General features: G+C 51.1%; 1 protein-coding gene across 9 annotated transcripts in view; it reads right to left on the reverse strand.

Moving 5' to 3' along the window:
• Positions 1-3,068: 3,068 nt before the first annotated feature.
• Positions 3,069-21,008, reverse strand: part of CRACDL (CRACD like) — a 130,032-nt gene continuing 112,092 nt past the window's right edge. For 7 of the 9 annotated variants that reach the window (XM_025260685.3, XM_044925637.2, XM_025260686.3 and 4 more), the window contains 4 exons: positions 19,376-20,921; positions 6,270-6,442; positions 5,123-5,267; positions 3,069-3,891 (listed from right to left, as the gene is read on the reverse strand). In XM_025260685.3, coding sequence (XP_025116470.3) covers positions 3,749-3,891; positions 5,123-5,267; positions 6,270-6,442; positions 19,376-20,921 — 2,007 coding nt within the window. In that variant the 3' untranslated portion in view covers positions 3,069-3,748. Of the gene's footprint in view, positions 3,892-5,122; positions 5,268-6,269; positions 6,443-14,147; positions 14,284-19,375; positions 20,922-21,008 lie in introns of those variants that run through there. The other 2 variants (XM_025260684.3, XR_006639771.1) reach the window with 2 other exon arrangements.

Consider the following 21,008-nt stretch of genomic DNA (forward strand, 5'->3'; position numbering starts at 1 on the left):
TGCAACAAGAAGCTTGTGCCTTACAAGGAAAGAGTAGCCCTTGCTCACTGAAACTAGAGAGAGCTGAGGGTAGGAACCAAGATTCAGCATATGCAAAAATAAACACATAAATAGCACAGAATTGAAATTCCAGTATCAAACACTCAAATAAAAAAAGTAGGTGTCATTTCCACACTTTCCTTTTCAAAATCATATCCAGCAGCACACAAATGTTACCCTTTTAAAAGCATTTTGAATCACCCACTTCTCTCCACCTCTACCATGACTCTAGACCACCATGATCCCACATGGACCACGGCAACAGCCTTCCAGCCTCCTGCTTCCACTGTGTCTCCACACAAACCATTCCCATTACAGCTATCTTCTTCAAATATAAATCCCATCCTCTCCATCATTCACCTTCACTGACTTCCAAAGCACTCAGAACAAATCTGTCTCCTCACATGGCCTGCTTCTTGATGTCCACACCTTCTTCCCCTCATCCTGAGCATGCCAGATACACTGTTCTGGAACAGAACAGTGGATCCAGATCTCTGCACGGCTGGATCATTTCTATAATTAAGTCATCTCTTGGGCAAGGGCTTCCCAGGTGGCACTAGTGGTAAAGAATACGGGAGACACAAGAGACTTGGGTTCAATCCCTGGGTCAGGAAGATCTCCTGGAGGAGGTCATGGCAACCCTCTCCAGTATTCTTAACTGGAGAATCCCATGGACAGAGGAGCCTGGCAGGCTATAGTCCATAGGGTTGCAAAGAGTCAGACACGACTGAAGCGACTGAGCACACACGTATCTCTTGAGCAAACCCTTTCCTAACCACCCAATCTCCAGGAGACTTTTGGCCACAACCAAGTCCCTCTGTTTCAGGCCCACCATTGCACTCGATTCTCTTGTTACGTTTTCCTCGTTTTCATGGTTATTTACTAAGCGCACCTCCCATATATAGAATGCAGGTTGTCCATTTGCTCATCAGGCTGCCCCTAGTCCCTGGTAGAGCATCCACACACATGTGGGGAACTAAATGAAGTGAAGGAATGAATGGAAACACCCTGTTGTCTGTGTAGGTGATGGGATTACAAAATACAAGAGAATCCTCACACTTTCCCCAGTCCTTTTATGGAACTGAAGGGTGGGAGTGAAGGTGGTCACCAGGGGGAGCATCATGAGGTACCTTATCCCCAGGACACATGTCTTACTCTGTTTCGGCTGCTATAACAGAATGAATGGCTTATGAACAACAGAAATTGGTCTCTCATAGTCTGGAGGCCAGGAAGTCCAAGATCCAGGTGCCTGCAGACTCAGCACCTGGTGAAAGCCCTCTTTTTGGACGTACACGGGCATCTTCTCACTGTATCCTCACATGGCAGAAGGGGCAAGGGAGCTCTCTGGGGTCTCTTTTATGAGGGCACTAATCCCATTCATAAGGGCTTCATCCTCATGATCTAATCGTCTCCCCAAAGCCCCACCTCCTAACACCATTGCACTGGGCATTCAAATTTAACCTATGAATTCTGGGAAGACACAAAAATCCAGCCTCTAACCATGCAAGAGCCCTCGAGGCAAATTTAGTGCTCCTTTTGTGTTACGACTCTGAGGACACATTCACTTTCACACTACTACTTTTTAAAAATGGGGATCCACTCAAGGGTCGTAGTTAAAAGCTTGGGGCCTGGGGTCACTTCCAGGCGCTCTGCTGTGAGATCTTGGACAGGTAACCTTTATCGCAATAAAGTACCTCTTGTTTCCTTATCTGCAAAGTGGAGATAGGTTCTTACCTCTGAAGGATTGTGGAGAGGATTATAAACAATAATCTGAGAAGTGGGACAGAGGAGAGACTCAGGAACTGCTGTCTTTATTGATAGGAAAACCGAGGCTGACAATTCCTTTCAGGCTTTTAGCATCTCTGCTGCCATTCTAGACTGCCCACATCATCTTAAATTTTGGTCTCTGCCTCAACTTCTCTTGTTAGGGAAGAGGGTTACCACCTCCATGCAGGGCCGAGGGAAGGGTGGCAGCTTCAATATCAGCCCCCGACCCCCAACCCCAGTGAATTCCCTGAGTCTGAAAACTCTATACTCTCCTAACTTCTCAGGTGCCAGAGAGAAAAAAAGCCAGTCCTGAAACACAGAGAGGGTATCAACCTGTATTTGAACAAAATGGAACCAAATACCTTTGATCTCACAGTGAAATCCATTGCCTCAAAATGGTTCATCTGAAATGTTCTGCTAACAGGAGAAACCATGGTGCTGAGTAATAATAGCCAACACAGTTTTTTCTTAGTTAAAGCTATTCATGTCCAAGCTTTTGGAGCAAGACTGGATGAAGGGAGTTCTTGCTTAGAGCACGGGCACCAGCGAATTCCGCATTGGTGTTCTCTAAGGGAATGCAATTAATAGATCAATTTGGGGAAAAAAAACAACTACTCCAGGACTTTTTCAATAGAGTAGACCCAACGAAGCAGTGTAGTTCTAACAGAAAAATATTCATGAGGATGGAAAAATACAATAAAAGGAGCAGAACTTAGGGTATATAAAATCAAATTATACTATATATGAGATCTTTTTTATTCTGAAGGCTAAATGTCCCCAGTTACACACATTCCCGTGGAGACTGGCTTGTTCACAGGAACAAATTGGAAAGGTTTTTAAAAAGAGAGGCATTATATAATTGAGACATAATTCTGAGATTTCAAATACATGCTCTTACTCTGCTGGCTTCTGCACATTCATCCTGCTTAATGTACTGATAACCCAGTTTTCAATAGAAACAAACAGGTTAGATTAATGAGATGCTGAAAAATGTCAACTTTAAAGGAAATCTTATATTTTTAATGCACTGTATCAAATAGTTGTATAAAGAGCCAAAAATCTACAGTAGCTTCTGACTTAAAAATGAACAACAAAGTTTTACTGGGGGTGGGGAGAATCTCATACAACCCAAACTCCGCAATCAACCCAACATGAGGTTTGACCATGAACTCGCTTATTGAATGAAATTCCACACGCTGCATTTAACTCAGTTGCTGGAGGACACTCTCTCAGTCTGAGTAAAAATCACACTTACACATGTGTCAGGTCTGAAACCTTTTATTCAACAGGCAATGCATTGTTCAATGGTGAAGGACATGGATGACGAGTGGAGAAGTTTAAAAACTGATTTTGGAAGGAGTCTATGAATCGATGGAGCCCGCTGTGTTCCTTCCACTCCTTCGTGGAGTGGCTGCCTTTGTGTAAGCGGACCCTGTGATAGCTGCTCTTGGAAAAAACGACGTCTGCGTTTCACCATGAATGTCATGCCTAACGGTAAACGTGAAAGGAGAAGACAGACTCCGCAGGCAGGACGGGGGCCCAGAGACACGAGCTGATCTCTGGTGGAGGCGCGGGCGCACGTTCTCCTGGAAGGCCACCTGAGTTCTGTATCCGCGCTTCATCTGCATTTTCTTCGCTGCCTGAGCCCTCTCTCTCCGGAGGATTCTGAAAGACTCACATTCATACCTGTGGGCACAGAACCTCGTCCCTGGCCCTTTTCAATGGTGTTCTTGTCTCCGGGCGTCTCTGGCCCGGGGCCCGTGGCCGTGCGTCCGTCTGACTTGCTTGCCTGGTTCCTCCCTCTTCCCTGAGCTCGCTCTCTCGAAACCTGATGATAAAATCGCTCTTCAGTTTCACAGTTTGTTTGCCTTGATTGAGTGGCAGTTTGAAAGGAAGTGTCTCGTCAAGGAAGTAGACATTCTTTACCAGAGCACTGTTACACCTATTTTATAATTTGGGGCATGTCACTCCAAGCTTGCGATTTCTTTCTGGCCAGCTCCATCCAGGAGGGCTGATCTGTGCTGCTGTAGCTGGCTCGCTTCAGCTGATGCAATTCTTTCTCCATCATCACTGCCGACTGGGCTGCTGGAGAGAAGACAAAACAAACGGAAACGTGAGAAAAGAGTTTGGATTTGCACTTAAGCTTCTTGGAGGCCTTTTAAAAAGCATGTCTTAACCATGGTCTCAAGCATAAAACGTGCAAATGTGTGAAGAAGATGTTGGCATAGGATAATTTACAGTTCCAGCAATGTGGTGAATTGAGAGAAACTTGCATGATAAAACTGCAGGAACTCTGTGTGTAAATATTCTTAACACCACTGAAAGGGACACTTAAGATAGGGTTAAGATGGTGAATTGTGTTACGTATATTGTAGCAAAATGAAAACTACACTGAAAAATATGGTTACATGCCACAAGAAAGTTGAATCTAGAAACATTATGCTCAGTGAAAGAAGCCAGAAACAAGAGAACACATATTTTATTATGCCATTTATAAGAAGGGTCCCCCCAACAGGCAACTATACAGAGAGACAGAGAACAGATTAGCAGTTGCTTAAGCTGGAGGGGAGCATGGTGAATGACTGCGAATGGGCATGGGATAGCTCTTTAAGGTGAAGGAAATGGTCCAAAATTGGACTGTGATGGTTGGACAACTTGATAAATAGATACTCACTGAATTATATGCTTAAAATGGGTGAGATTTTTTTTTTTGGCCGTGTAAATGAATTCTCTTAATAAAAGCTGTTTTTAAAAAAATCAACATACAACATTATAAAGCAATTATTACTGCTATTTAGATGGTGACTCTTTTCAAGACCACGTGGACTGCAGCCTGCCAGGCTCCTCTGTCCATGGGATTTCCCAGGCAAGAATACTGGACTGGGTTGCCATTTCCTCCTCCAGAGGATCATCCTGACCCAGGGATCGAACCTTCATCTGCTTTAGCAGTGGATTCTTTATCACTGAGCCACCAGGGAAATAAAGTCACTCTTCTATGAGTAAAAAATAATAATAATAATAAACAATTAAATGATCAATGTGGCAGGACTTCCTTGGTGGTCCAGTGACTAAGACTCTGCCTTCTCAATGCAGGGGGCCTGGGTTCAATTCCTGGTCAGGGAACTGGATCTCACATGCCGCAACCAAAGATTCCATGTGCCACAACCGAGACTCGGTGCAGTAAAATAAATAAATATTTTTTTAAAAATTAATGTGGCAGCAAGTAATTCAGAAAAGACAAAACAGAACAAAACAAAGCAGGACCAAACCTGGAAATGCATTTCTAAGGGCTCAGCACTATTTTCCGGTTTCATACCCAAATTCTGATGAGACAAGGAGATTCCTCTTTGCAGCCCCTCCTGGAGGCGGAGCTTTGCCCCCTGCCTCTGGTCCGCAGGAGGCTTGGCCGGGGCCAGCAGGAAAGACTTGCTGCGGACAAAGTCGGCTTGCTTCACGGGCTCCTGTCAGGACACAAGAAAGACACATGCGGTCCCGTCACCTGAGATTCAGACGGGGACAAACACAACCACAGGTGATGAGCCACGAAGGCTTCTCCACCCACGTGGCTCATATTGCTGGCACCTTCTTGGGGAGCTCTGGTTCATGACGGGCTGCCATCCAGCCTCCAGGATGGACTTGCTCACGGCCTGCTCCTGGCTCCTGACCTGTCCTTGACCCTGGCCAGATCAGAGGGCCAGGTTCCACTGGAAAGGCGAAAGGAACCATGTTTAGAGATAGCTTTATGACTTTTAGGACACTTCGGATGACCGTGGATGCCAGGATCACTGGTGACTATTTGTTTTATCAATTCCCTAAGCCTGCAGGAGGTTTCCAAGCTTGGCTACAGCAGCAGTTTTGGTGAAGATGAAGAGAAGCAGGTCAACTGCAAGCTCAGGCTCACTTCCCCACATGGCTGCAACATGATTTGGGATTTTTACCGTGTCGACTGGGGGGAACCCAAAAGCTGTGAGTCTCAGCCTACTTTTAAGCACCACTGTTTGGGTTGGAGAAAACTGTTTTCAGTCTGGAGTGTACAAGGGACCCCCGGGGTCCAGCCGTACAAATGTTGGTGAAGAGTACGGACCCCAGTGGGCGGCCAGAGCAGCAGCACATGCAGGGCTCGGTCATTTACTGCAAAACGAGTCAAGATGGGGCTGCTGACATGGTTGCCGAGCATCCAAATGAGAAGTTATTTTCACCCCGGGTCCCTTTCTCCAGATGCTGAGCTGTGTTGCCAAGGAGCTGGGGAACAGAGGGCTGGCTGCATTGCCTGCGTGGTCCACGGCTCCTCTGCTGCCCCGGCCCCCTGGCACATGCACGGGGCAGACCTCAGCTGTCATCACAGGCAACAGTCGCTATAATGACCGTGCAGGACATGGGGCCATCACGGGGTCCCAGCCCCCAGCCCCCACCTGGGGCGCTCCCCTGCATACACAGGGAGACAGAGGGTCCACTCTAAGCACCTGGGTTTTCTCGGGTACCTTGGCGGGCCTTCCTGTGTCAGACTTCAAGGTCCGGGCCGCAGGTTTGTCTTCCTGGCTGGGGGGCTGCTCCAGAGGTCCTCGGCGCTTCTGGCGCCCCACGGTGATCCAGGGCGGCGCGGGCTGTCCGTTGGTTCCAGGCCCTGCTACCTTCTCTGAGGGTAAAGACACAGGTCATACAAAGCAATCCTGGCCACCTCCAGCCTGGCGTGACTTCTCCTACCCACAGCACACTGCACAGGGGCTCTGGGGTGCGTGTGTGGGTGGGGGTCTGCAAGCCTCCTTGGAGACACTAGTCCTTTTCTTTTGGGGACTTTGTTTTCTCAGTTATGTTCAGTCACTAAGTCATAATCTGACTCTTTGCAACTCCATGGACTGCAGCACACCAGGCTTCCCTGTCCTTCACTGTCTCTTGGAGTTTGCTTAAACTCATGTCCATTGAATTGGTGATGCCATCCAACCATCTCATCCTCTGTTGCCTCCTTCTCCTCCTGCCTTCAATCTTTCCCACCATCAGGGTCTTAGTTAAAGATGATTCAAAGAGATTATGCCTCTCCTGTCCGAGCCACAGAAAAATCAAATGCAACTGCTCCCATACACACGTTTAAAAGCAACCTTCCTTCTATGGGATGTTAGGGAATGAGATAAGAGTCGGTACCTAGATAGAGAAGATTTCTCTAAGGCAGACCTGTCCCTTGGGACCAGTATACACTACCCAATACTCGATATGCTTGGAACAGTATGCTTCTCTTTTCTTTTAAAAATTGTAAGCACAATCTTCCCCAGTGGGGAAGATTACTCTGTGACACCGAGAATAAGCCACGACTATTTTCCTTGATGTTTGGGAGAGAAGAGGAAAAAAATGCCTTTAAAACAGAACATTGTGATGAATTTCCTTCCGTGTTCACAGTGCTTGCTTTGGGTGGTAAAACTGTGTTTCCCCTTCCCCTTGCCTTTCAACTCTTCTGTATTTTTCTATTTCCTAGTATGAGAATTTATTCCCTTCATCAACAGAAAAAAGAAGCCAGTTTGTTTTTTTCAAGGAAACCAAGTGATTAAATAAGTGGCTTCTCATGGGTGTCTGGAAAGTTCATTGAGCTCAAGGCCCATGAGCCAGCCTCCCTGAGCATCTGCCCACCACCCACAGAGCAGACGGCCACGAATCCCCATCTCCACTGGCTTCTTCCTGCTTCCCGTGTCCACAGGGCGCCCCCGTCAGCAGGCACAGGCCGCACCATGCCACAGCACACACGGGGACATCCAGGGCGGGACAGTGCCCTTATTCTTTGTGGCCTGACAGACACCACCCCTTGATCGGGTGTGTTTAGGATTTTACTCTGTCTGGTTTGGCTTCTGCCTCCAGTTCAACGTGGAGTCCCCTTCTCCCACCCCCGGTCACCAAGAAGGGGTGACAGCCAGAGCCGCCACCCTGTGAGCTTCTTCTCCCACCAGGGTTGCACACGCACAGACCTGCCCTTGGCCCCCACGAACCTGCTCCATCGCCTTGACTCGCCCCTTGTCCCCTCTGCCCTCTCAGACTCTCCTGGATGCTGACCTCTTCCCCGTCACTCTGCAAAACGCTCGGGTCTGCCACAGCTCAGAGAAAAACGTCTCCAGAACCTCGCCACTTCCTTGCAGCCCCCGTTCTCCACTCTCCTCTGCCCGTGTGTCTTCAGCTAACCCCGGACTCAGACACGATGTGAACACCGGGGCCTCGCCTGTCCTCCAGCTGTTTCACCCCTGCAGCTCAGCTGGGACCATGTAGCCCCCTGCGGGCACCCACCTCCAGGACCCTGCCAGACTCTTGCTCATAAACCTGGAATTCCCCTTGTTCCTAATCCTCAGCCTTTCTCTTTTCCTTCCCAAGTATTCTCTGTTCAACTCCTAACCAGCACTCAGTTGCTCAGATTGCTTCCAAATGTGTAAGCCAGCCCTACCTTCTACTCTGAGCCAGGGCCCAGCACTTCTACTCCCCACCCCTCCTTCCCTTCTTCCACACTCCCATTCATTCATTCCTTCATTCATCCACTCCTTGTTTGCTATGGGCAGGGATTGTGCTTAAAAACTAAGATGGTAAAGAGAAAATTGTTTCTTTAAAGAGCTCTGGGCTTCCCTGGTGGTCCAGTGCTTAAGAATCTGCCTGCCAATGCCAGGGACACAGGTTTGATCCCCGGTCCAGGAAGATGCCACATGCCACGCGGCAACTAAAGCCTGCACCACAACTACAGCGCCCGTGCCCCAGAGCCCGTGCTCTGCAACGAGCAGCCCGCAAGCCACAGGCGCAGAGCAGGCCCCCACTCGCCGCACCTGCAGAAAGCCTGTGTGCAGCAACAAAGACCCAACGCGGCCAAAAATAAATTAGTGGAGAAAACTGGAACTCGTTACACTTCACAATGTGCTGTGGACACGGGGTAACACCGATGGGTGGGAGCTGAGGATACTGTCTGCAAATGGGACCTGAAGAAGGAAACTTCTAGGCTGAGAAGATGGGCAAGGAAAGGGGACAAAAGACAGCGATGCTGGCAGGCCAGCTTAGAGGGGCTGAAGGACAGGGTGGGCCAACTGAGGGGGTCTTCCTGGCCTTTTTCTTGTCCATTATAGGTTTAAACCCTGGGTATACTCTGGAGGAGATTGCGTGGGGAGTAAGTGTGAGTGGGGCTGGAGCCGGGGGGTGGGGGTGGGAGGCTGTGGCCATGGTCCAGGAGAGGTTGGACAACGACTCCAGGATCATCCCTTCAAGTCCACCAAGCTCCCGCCTGGGTATCGCCTCCTCCAGGAAGCCTGTTCCGGTCACTCAGTTGGACACATTCCCCCTCCTAAGTCTGCTGGAACTCTCCTGAGACATTTGCCCCACTGTTTGGTACTAAACATATCTGCCAGCTGACCAACCACCCCACTGACATATGCTTTTGGTCACCAGAACTTCCTATTTACTTAACAAACAGCCGGCAGCGACTACATTCCAGGTGCTGTTCTGATACTAGCTTATCCAAGATGTGACTCTGCGCTGTTTCTCGTCCAGAGAACCGAGCAGTCGCTGGGCACACAGAGGCAGGCAGTGTGGCTCATTTCACCCAAAGTCTGCACATCTCATCCCCCCTTCCCAACTTCTCCTTCCAGAGAGTACTCATAATCCGTGTCTTTCTGGAGTTTTCCTGCAGGAAGGGGTCCTTTTATTCCTCTCAGATTTTCTCTTCACACTCACTGGCTGGTCGTGCTCTCTGTTCTCTCTTGGCTCCTGATGTCTGGCCACACAGTTCTCCCGACAACAGCCAGCACATGCCAGCCTTCACCTCTGACAAGGAGACTGGAGAAAAGCAGGGCTCTGACAGGGGTTGAAACTCACTATCTCAGTCAACAAAATTATTTTGAGTCATCAAACCTGGCTCATCTGCACTGCAGGTGATTCTTTACCGGCTGAGCTACAAGGGAAGCCCCTACTTTATCATGTAATCTTTTCAAAAAAGTTTTTTTTTTTAAAAAAAAGCACTCCAAAATAATCAGGACTCATGCGGTGCTTGGGCGGTGACCAGGGACAGAAGTCAGTCCCTGCTCACCCTCTTCACGCCCTCTCGGGCCTCCACACTGCCTGGGGTCCTGGGACTACTTGTCTTTTCGACAGCTGCCCCTGCCCTCCTACTCCTCCTCTGCAATTCTCTGAAGGCTTACCCGGAATCCCCCCTCCCACTTCCATTTCCTAACTAAGACCCCAGACCAGCAGGGGCAAAGAACCTGCCTCTCTGAACTCAATGGCGCAATGCAGCTCCCAGAGAACGGCTGCTGTGTCTGCCAGCCTCCTTCTCGGGGCACGGCGGGAAGTCCGTACACCGCTCCCTTCGCCTTCGTACTTCCCTTCGCCTACTCATCGCCTCTCTCACAACCTCCACACCCCCGTCCGGGAAAAAAAGCCCCTGCTGCTTTCACTGTCTCCCCCTGGAGTGTTTACATCATAACAAGTGAGAGGTGGAAAGGCCTGGACCGTGCCCTCTGCCCCTGGCTTATGGACAGGTCAGTACAGCATCTCGTGCCCACTGACCCACATAGGACACAGTTAAACTGTGATGTTAACTACCAGCGTGTCAAGGTTTTACAACAAATCCGGTCCTGGTGAAAAGGGCTGATGGGCTGATGGACTTAAACTGTGTTCCGGGTCAACGCTGCCCAGGGTCTGGTAACCCAACGTATCCATGGAGGGGACAGAGGGGCAGTCCATGTCCAGGGCCGGGGTTTGTGCAGGCTCCAGAGCAGGAATTTCTGTGATTTTTTTTTCCCCCGAATGGGGACCTGAAGTCTGCTCTGTTTGTTGATAAAGAGCCAACTATAACAGTTTGGGGTGGGGCTTCCCTGGTGGCTCAGATGGTAAAGAATCCTCCTGCAATGCAGGAAACCCGGGTTCAATCCCTGGGTTGGGAAGATCCCTTGGAGAAGGGAATGGCTACCATTCCAGTATTCTTGCCTGGAGAATTCCATGGACAGAGGAGCCTGGTGGGCTACAGTCCACGGGGTTGCAAAGAGTCAGACACAACTAAGCGACTAACACTAACCCACTCACTCACTCATATAACTCTTTTAAGGCTCTGTGACTTGTAGGTAAAATTTGTGAAAAAGCATTTTTAGAGAAAAGTCAACGTGTGAACCACATCTGGATCTGGAAGTGCAGGGCTGGGCATCTGGTCACCCAAGGGCGTGTGAACTGGAGGCTCCAAGGGTCAGACGCTTGGCCAGGCTCTTTGCTTGAGTTCAGGGCCTGAGCCCAGGCCTCAGCATGTGAGGGCTGGCAGACCTTGTACCAACATCTAGCCCGACTCCCACACCTCATGGTGGTGACCTGGGAGCCAGCAACAGGCTCCAGGGCACAGAGCTGTGATGGAGGAACCTGGATTGCAAGCTCATTTGCTCAACCACCACTGTCTGTCTCTAAGCAGAAGATAACGACCAGAGTCTTCTGAGCACAGAGACAACCCATCTCCCTGTCCTGCCAGGTGATGGAGCCAGTACCTCATATGGATATGAGGACAGAAAGACACTGTAATTTGAGAATAATTTTGAGGGCTTCCCTGGTGGCTCAGTGGTAAAGAGCCCACCTGCCCATGCAGGAGACATGGGTTTGAGCCCTGACCAGGGAAGATACCACATGGTTCGGAGCAACTAAGGCCGAGCACCACAACTACCAGACCTGTGCTCCAGAGCACGGGAGCTGAAACTGCTGCAGCCCGTGCTCCGCAGTAAGAAGACGCTGCAGTGAGACGTCTGCACGCTGCAGCTAGACAGTGACCCCCGCCTCTCTGCAACTAAAGTCCGTGCGCAGCAATGAAGATCCAGCACAGCCAAAATAAAATAAATAATTTTTAAAAAGCTGGGACAGGAGAATCCCCTTCCTGCACCCTCCTGCACAGCCGAGAGGAGGTTTTGGCACATCCCTGGGAAGCGTGACTGTACGGTATGAAGCCGCATCACGGTCTGCAGTTAAAACGCTCTTGCTGCCCTGTGAGTTACGACTAACCGCATTTCACAAAGGAGGAAGCTAAGACATAGCAGTTGACAAACTCATTTGCTCAGAATCTCACAGCCCCTGTGGGGTGGACCCCAGAATCAAACCTCCAAATCCAGGCTCTTCAGTTCCCCACCCAGTGCCTGCCTGGCAAACTTCCCTGCCTCATCCCTGCCCCTGGTCACACAAACAGGGCAGAGGGCCACCCGCTGCAGGTCAGGAGCACTCCCCACCCATCCCAACCCTGGCACAGATGTCCTACAGTAGTGAAGCCGTTGATGTTCTCAGGGAGCTGCTGGCAGGGATGGGGCTGGAGGAGATGTCAGAGGGAGGGAAGAGGTGGCAGATGAACTTGGGGAGGCAGAAATGTTGACTTTGGCCAGAATCTAAACTGCTTTAAATGCCTTACATGGGAGTGTGAATTTTATTCTAAATATAATGGGGAGGCATCCAGAGGATTTAAAAATTTTGTTTTAATTGGAGGAACACTGCTTCACAATGTTGTGTTGGTTTCTGCCTCACAACGCACAGCAGCCACGTGTATACATGTATCACCTCCCCTTCGAGCCTCTCTCCCGCCACCCCTCGAGGTCATCACAGAGCACCAAGCTAGGCTCCCTGTGTTACACAGCAACTTCTCACTAGCGATACCCTGAGAAAACCGTAATTCAAAAAGGCAATAGACCCCAGTGTTCACAGCGGCACTATTTACAATAGCCAGTACACAGAAGCAACCTAGATGTCCACTGACATTCACAAGTTTTAAAGAGGAAAGTTCCAGGGTTAGACCCATGACTTGGGAAGAGAGAGTGAGGACAGAGTTGGAGAGAGAGGGCGCTGCAGGGGTCAGGTTAAAGGTGCTGAGAGCTGGCCTGGGGGCAGGTGGGGGAGGATAAAGACCTGCACGTTAGGATGACCAGGACGCGCTGACCAAGGTGTAAAGCATGACTGATCTTCATCCATCAGATGGAAGAAAAGAAACTAAAAACAGACTGACAACTCCTAGTGCAGATGAGAGGCGGAGAAACAATCCCATCCCTGCTCTTAGAAGTGTAAACTTGTGCAGCCTTCATGAGGGTCATCTGAAGTTGGCTATTAAATTAAAACTTTCTAGCTCTGTGAGCCAGAAAATCCGCTTTTAAGAATCTATCCTATGGTTTCCCTGGTGGTCCAATGGCTGAGAATCCGCCTGCCAAGGCAGGGGACATGGGCTTGATCTCTGGTCTGGGAAGATCCCACATGCCACAGAGCAACTAAGCCTGGGAGCCACAGCTACTGAGCCCACTTGCTGCAGTTACTGAAGCCCATGCACCCAGGGCCTGTGCTCTGCAACAAGAGAAGCCGCTGCAACGAGAAGCCCGCACACCGCGACTAGAGAGTAGGCCCTGCTCTCACAATTAGACAAAAGCCCGAGCGGCGACGAAGACCCAGCACAGCCAAAAATAGATAAATCTTAAAAAAAAAAAATCTATCCTAGAGATAGAATTCCCCAGTGGTTATGACTCCAAATTTCACTTCTGAGGGCCCGGTTTTGACCCCTGGTCAGAGAACGAAGTTTGACCCCTGGTCAGGGAACGAAGTTTGACCCCTGGTCAGGAAACTAAGATCCCACAAGTGTCATGGCATGGCCAAAAAAAAAACAATAACAACAACAAAAAACTGTCTAGCCTAGCTTAGAGAAATGATTGTATGAACACACAGAACTAAAACAAGGATGGTTACTGCAGCAGTGTTAGCAAAAGGAAAAAAAAAAAACCCTCTCAACAATCGGAATGCCCTTCCACAGGGGAATGGCTAAATAATATATGGTATATGTACTCTGGTGGCTCAGATGGTAAAGAATCAGCCTGCAATGTAGGAGACCTTGGTTCGATCCCTGGGTCGAGAAGATCCCCTGGAGAAGGGAATGGCAACCCATTCCAGTGTTCTTGCCTGGAGAATTCCATGGGCAGAGGAGCCTGGTTGGCTACAGTCCATGGGGTTGCAAAAAGTTAGACACAACTGAGCGACCAGACAGACAGACAGACAGACACACACACACACACACACACACACACACACACACACATGTTGCCCTTAAAAAGAATGAGGACAAGTGGCTCACTCTGATCAGAAAAGATGCCCACTCCTTATTGTGGACTGAAAATGTCTAATTGCAAGCTAACATGGATAGCATTTTTATGATTAAAAAAAAAAAAATAATAGATTGCTGGGGACTTCGCTGGCAGTCCAGGGGTTGAAATTCTGTGCTTCCACTGCAGGGAGCGCAGATTCAATTCCTGATTGGGGAGCTAAGATCCTGCGTGCCCATTGGTGTGGCCCCCAAAATAAATAAAAACTCAAAAAAAAAAAAAGATTGCTGCACCTACCTGTGGACACTGATGTGACTCTGAGCACAGCCGCATGAGAGACAGCAGGGGTGACTCCATTAGCGGCGGTGCGTCCTGCGTGTGTGTGTGTGGGAGGCCCAGGGAGGTTCAGAGGTGGCTGGAGAGGAGGCTGCTTCTGTCGTTTAAAAGGTTATTTTAAAATGTACGTACAGTGAAACTCATTTTTCTGCCATACAGTTCAATGAGTTTGAATAGAGACTTAAGATTCTTGCGACAGCCACCACAAATGGGCCACAGAACAATGTCAACACCCCCCAAAATTCTCTCCCTTTGTCGTCAGTTATTCAGTCACTCAGTGGCGCCCGCCTCTTTGTGAGTCCAAGGACTGTAGCACACCAGGCTTTCCTGTCTTCCACCGTCTCCCAGTCCTGCCTAGAGCATCCCATGGGCAGAGGAGACTGGCAGGCTGCAGTCCATGGGGTGACAGAGTCAGACATAACTGAAGCAACTGACCATGCACGCATGTCCACTGAGTCAGAGATGCCATCCAACCATCTCATCCTCCGTCTCCCCCTTCTCCTCCTGCCCTCAATCTTTCCCAGCACCAGGGTCTTTTCCAGGGAGTTGGCTCTTCGCTCAGGGGTCCAAAGTACTGGAGTGTCAATGTGGCGAGAGCAGGCGAGCTGCAGGACGCCGGCACCACACCTGCTGAGGGGTCCAGGGTCCCTCCTGGCTCTGCTGGGGTGGGAACCACCACACTGGGCAGCAGGCAGGGATGAGCAGAGGCACATGGTCTGAGGAGCCCAGAGGAGGCAGGGGAGCTGAGGACCAGAGTGTAGACCACGCTTACTTGCCAGGAAGGGACCACGGGGGGAAGGAGAAGGACAAAAAGAAGGGTAGGTGTGAATGAAGTTGGTTTTCTTTAAGAATAAAAGACATGAATATATTTTTAGGACACCAAAAAGAAAAAAAAAAAAAACCCACCAAACTCCTTGTATTCTACTTCAACAAACTTGAATACACTGAAATAACTGCCATTAGACAAGGTGACAACCTCTTTGAGCTCATTTCCTTCAGAAAATGTCCCTGACATCCAAAGACAAGAGGGACATCTACCTACACTCACCACCTGCTGCCTCCCTGGGCCCTAAGTTCCTGGACGGCAAGGCTGCCACGCTCTTCCTGCCTGCCTTCCAGGGTCAGAACAGCGCCGTGCGTGAGGCAGGAGTATGTGACGCGGAAGGAGCAGACGCGTGAGGGAATGAGCCTGCTCCAGGGCCTGCTGTGCCGCTGTCAGCAGCCTGGAAGGAGGCAGTTTGGACTGGAGGTGGAGACCAGTTAACCAACGAGGCCCCTGCTGAGAGCAGCAGTGTCCAGCTACTCTCCAAAATACCCAGCAAGTATCCACCACTACATGGAAGATAAGTCACACACACGACTAGAAGGCAGGCCAACAGGAGTAACATCCAGAGAATGAGCTGAAAAGTGATGACTTTTTTCTACATGTGTTCAGTATTTCACCATTTTCCCTGCGCTAATTCTAATCCTGTGAGCAGAAGAGTGCTTCCAGCCTGGTAATTTAGACCGTGGGACAGATTGGTCCTGGCCGGCTCAGTCAGCAGAGCATGGGATTCTTAACCCCAGGGTCATGGGTTCTAGCCCCATGGTGGGTGGTTGCTCCTCAATATTTGGGCTTCCCTGTTGGCTCAGATAATAAAGAATCTGCCTGCAAGGCAAGAGACCCAGGTTTAATCCCTGGGTTGAGAAGATCCCCTGGAGAAGGGAATGGCCATCTACCTCAGTCTTCTTGCCTGGAGAGTTCTGTGGGCAGAGGAGCCTGGTGGGCTACTGTCCATGGGACGGCATGAGTTGGACACAGCCGAGTGACTACCACTTTCAGACTGGTCTAGCAGAGGCGTGGGGGCTGTCCTGCACACACAAGCAGGGATCCTAACCCAGGGCCATTCACCGGCTACGGCAGGGAGGTGAGCAGGTTCACCGGTCTCCTGCGTGCTGACGAGCACGAGTGTGCTGGGCTCACAGTGAACACCCCAAGGGGCCCCGTGAGACTCAGCCCAGGCAGCAAGCTGGGCTCCTGTTCATTGCAACAACCACCATTTTCTCCCTGAATACCACATCCTGGGGTTTCTTCATCTTGAGAGCAGACAGACAGGGTGTGAGGAGAGGAGGGGAAGGAGCTGGAGTCCCCGAAGCAGAACGGGCCCACCTGGGGCCCCTCCATCAGCCTAGGGACAGGGGAGGCGGCAGCCCATCTGGAGGCTCTGGGTAAACTGCTGTCATAAGGAGATAATGAGCAGCAACAGTTAGGCCTTTCTAGAAAACTAGGTAATATGTTATGACAACTTTTTATTATCTATGTTTTATGTGAATTTAATTGCCTTTAGCTGCTGTAATTTGGGGGCAAGGATGGTAGCAGAAGTTGTAATAATGAACTGAAACACAAGCAGACCCAGTGTCTGGGGAAGGAGTGGAGACTGCTTCACTTAATGGGCTCCAGGAGCCGGGGCTCTGAGACTCTGCTCTGGCCTGTGGGAGGCAGCCCCCAGACTCCACGGTCCCAGGTGGGACAAGAGAGCAGCCCCACCCTCTATTGGCTCTCATGCCTCAAGTCTGGAGAAGGAAATGGCAACCCACTCCAGTATTCTTGCCTGGAGAATCCCATGGACAGAGGAGCCTGGCGGGCTACAGTCCACGGGGGTCGCAGAGAGTTGGACACGACTCAGTGACTAAACCATAACCGAGAGGGTCAGTTCCCAAAAGAACGTGAGAATTATCTCCTCTCTTTGCACTGATAAGAAAATCACTCCCTGTGCCCCCTATAGGGACCAGGCTTCTTCCCTTCCAGAATTCACCTGAGTCAGTTATTTCTATGGCTTAGAGAATGCTAACAAAGTTAGACAGATGAGACAACTCTCTTCCACTATTTAAGCAAAGAAATGAATAAGTATGATATAGTATTTTATGTGCTGTGCTAAGTTGCTTCAGTTGGGTTCAGCTGTGCTTCAACCCAGGGATGGAACCCGCGTCTCTTACGTCTCCTGCAGTGGCGGGTGGGTTCTTTACCACTGCTGCTGCTGCTAAGTCGCTTCAGTCGTGTCTGACTCTCTGCGACCCCATAGCCGGCAGCCCACCAAGCTCGGCCGTCCCTGGGATTCTCCAGGCAAGAACACTGGAGTGGGTTGCCATTTCCTTCTCCAATGCATGAAAGTGAAAAGTGAAAGTGAAGTTGCTCAGTCGTGTCCACTAGTGCCACCTTAATCAAAAGAAAAAAACAGATGATTTTTTCTATGGTCTCTAACTACAGACCATTCCAGCCAACTGTTCTTGACAAGGAACAAGGCCTAACCCTCCCAGCTTAGGCTGAGGAAGTTATAAATTATCAATGTGTCAAGCATCGCCCTCTGAAGTTTCTTTTCCAGCTCTGACCATGAAGCTGAGTATCCTGTGTTTAAGTTCCATTCATTTGGCAAGCCCGTGACAGAAGACATCTTCAATTCTAGGCCACGAAGGTGGATGGTGCTGATGTCAGGGTTTTATCTGCAGCCCCCTCCTCCATGGCTAGTTCAGTGGCTTTTTGAATCACTCTATAATAGCTTCAATAATTTGGAAATTTGCAGAGTGGATCACCAGTTACAGTTTGAACCTCCCCCAAAGCTCCCTATTATTCTAATGCAACAGCAGCAATGCAAATTACAGCCAAGGGGTCTGAATCAGGAAAGTTACCTGTGGTGGCTCTTTCGGGGATGTTTTTCTGGAAACTTCACCCTGGAAACACCTGCATCTTTGGGTGTCACCTTAGGAATTTAAAGCCCCTGATTATCTTTTTTTTTTTTTAATTTTCTGATTTTTTTAAAAAATTTATTTTAATTGGCAAATAATTGCTTTACCACGTTGTGTTGGTTTCTGCCATATAACAGCGTGAATCAGCCGTAAGTATACACATGACCCCTCCCTCTTGAACCTCCCTCCCATCCCCACCCAATCCAGGCGGGCAGGGAACACCAGGCGGTGCTCCGGGTGTTACAGAGCAACTTCCCACTAGCTGTCATTAACACTTCACATACGGTGATGTCTGTGTTTCATGCCACTCTCTGTTCGTCCCACCCTCTCCTTCCCCCACTGTGTCCACACAGAGCCCTTTATACACGGCACTTTTACTAATATCTTAGGAGAAAGACCACAACATCTCTGAACCTGTCTCGTGTGTGCCCTTCTCTCTTTTAGGGTGTGGGATCCCGAAGAACTGGCTTCTATTTCAGCTGTTGCAGAATGAGTCCTAAAGGAGTGCTAGACTTACAGCACCCACTTAAAATATCCTGAAAGTTGTGCTGTTTTACAAAATCTACCATGGAAAAATTTCTCTTGGGGCCCCATATCACACACACACACACACACAACCTGCATGCCTAGTTCCATTTTTGGCACACCAACTGCCATTAATAACAGAAATCAGCCATGAGAGAGTCTTTAGCTCTGCCGAATATATCTGTTTCCAAGAGATTTCATGAGACACTATAAATAGTGATGCATGTCAAAGACACAGAAAGGTCATCTATTTTGTGTCTTATTTTAAAAGGCAGTTGCTTTAGAAGTTTCTTACTTTCTACCCCAACCTTAACACCATCTCCCTTTGGGGACAGTTCACACCTAACCTGCTGAGGTACTCACAGACTCCAGTAGAGGAGACGCTTTCTGTGTGAGGCTGGGCCCTGGGAATCTGACTGTTAAATATGAGGAGCTTTTTCCTTGGGAGGAAAGGTCAGAATGATGCTAAGTGACAGCAGAGCCAGATGCTTCATTTATTAAAAGAACCAGCTCAGGCCCCAGGAGGACCTCCATCCAGAGAACACACATGTCCCGGAGTCTGGACCTTTGGAGGAAGAAGCCTGTGAGTGGTCCACTGAAGACCCCACCTCCTCCCGGAATGTTTCTACATTTTCCTGACTTCTCTGAACAGGGCACATGGGATCTTAGTTCACCAACCAGGGATGGAACTGGTGCCTTCTGCCCTGGAGGCAAGGAGTATTAACCAGTGACTGCCAGGAAGTCCTCTCCATTCCGAACTCTTGATCAAATATGTTAGTGCTATTAACAGAAATTTTTATTTTTCTTCCACTTCTCCGGCAGCAAGGTTTCCACTGAATACATTTACATACCTTAGGGATGCCCAGAGAGACGGTCCAGCTGACCGGATCTCCCCCTGCCCTCTGCACACACCCTCCCCAGGCCTCCACCTGGTCTCTTACCAACTGCCCTGTGCGGTGACCTCCTCTCAGCCCGGCTCTCCTTCCGGGGGTCCATGGGCAGCCCCACCTTCTCGGGGTCCCCAGAGCTGGTGTCAGGGGGCGCGGGCAGCTGCGGGAGAGTGAGGGTCTGTAGCAAGGGCTTCCTGGGCAGGGGCGGCTTGGAGCTGAGCTGCTCGGTGGGCCGGGTCTTGGCCTTCCCCGGCTCACTGGGGGGCCTGGCACCTCGGGTGGAGGGGCTGCTCCCCAGAGGCCCCTTCTCATCCCTGGACAGCAAGCTCAGCCCTCCTCTCTCCAGCCTGACCTCCGCGCTGTACCTCTTGATGGCCTTCCCCTCCGGGCAGGGAGCTTCTCTGTGTTTGAAGGACAGAGACGTGGAGCGAAGTTTGACGGGGAACGGGCCTCCTTCCCCGCCTGCCGCCCGCTCCTGGGCAGCTGGGTCGGCTGTGTCCGGAGAGCCGCGCTCGGCCGGGGCAGGCAGCTTCCGAGGGCCAGGCTTGGGGCCCTGGGGCTCGGGGGCCGCCGGGAGGTCGTCGAGGGCGGCCTCGCTTTTCCAGGCCGGGCCGCTCCGGAGAAGTGGCAGTCGGACTGCCGGGCCACGGGGCTCTAGCAGGCGGCCTCCCGCGCGCGGCCACTCCCGGCCAGACGACACCGAGAACTTCTTGGCGGCCCCACGCGCCTCGCAGCCTCCGTGCTCTGTCTTGCGCTCCGGGGCCCCCGAGGGGGCCCCCGCCCGCTCGGCCTTTGGGGGCTCCGGGGGGGCGGCCCCCTGCTCCGGGGATCGGGGCACAGGCGCCTGGGAGGCAGGTGGCGAGGGGGCCTTGTGCTTCAAGCAGCTCTTGGGGGGCGGCGGGCTGGGGGCCGCGGCTGGACTTTCCTGCCCTGCACCCTCTGACATTGGCAAGTCCAGCGTGGCCAGCGGCTCCTTCTGGCCCGCCTTGTCTGTTCCGTCTGGACCAGGGGGGGTCTCCGGGGTGGCGGCGGGGCCTGGCTCAGGAGGGGTCGTGTCCCCCTCGGGGACGCAGGGAGACAGTCGACCCTCGATGTTGTCTCCCGACGCAGAAACCGCCTCTTCCGCTGTGTCCCCGCCGGGGGGACACGCGCTTTCCGAGGACAGGTCCTCTCTCTGGTTCTCGCTGTCAGGATTAGGGTGGGGGCAGCCTTCTGGGCGAGATGGGGACTCCGAGTGGGGAGTTCGGCCTGACAGGGGCTCTGTGACCTCCATGACTTCCAGGGTGGCCTCCAGCGTGCCCTCCGGGGTGCCCTCCGGGGTGGCCGGGCGGCTGGAGGGGTTCTCCCCCGGGGGGCTCTCCTCCTCCATGCTGGCAGTGAGCGCCGGACAGTGCTGCAGGCGTGCCCGCCGCACACGGGGCCCCGCGGGTGGCAACACGGGGGCCGGCCCCTCTGGCTCAGAGCCTCCGTCCTGACCTGCCTCCTGCTGCCCAGAGCTGGGCTGCTCCTCTGTGCTGACTTGGAGTGGTGGTTTCTCATCGACTTCCTCCTCCTCTGGGGTGCAGGTCAGATCGCTCAGGGATTCCGACTGTGCTCTCTGAAAGTCAAGGGACAATGGACAGCAGCATTAGGACGAATATTAGGAAGCCTATGGCCTCCCCATAGGGCTTCCCAGGTGGCCCAG

This window comes from Bubalus bubalis, chromosome 12, assembly GCF_019923935.1.
Source record: "Bubalus bubalis isolate 160015118507 breed Murrah chromosome 12, NDDB_SH_1, whole genome shotgun sequence".
Lineage (NCBI taxonomy): Eukaryota > Metazoa > Chordata > Mammalia > Artiodactyla > Bovidae > Bubalus > Bubalus bubalis.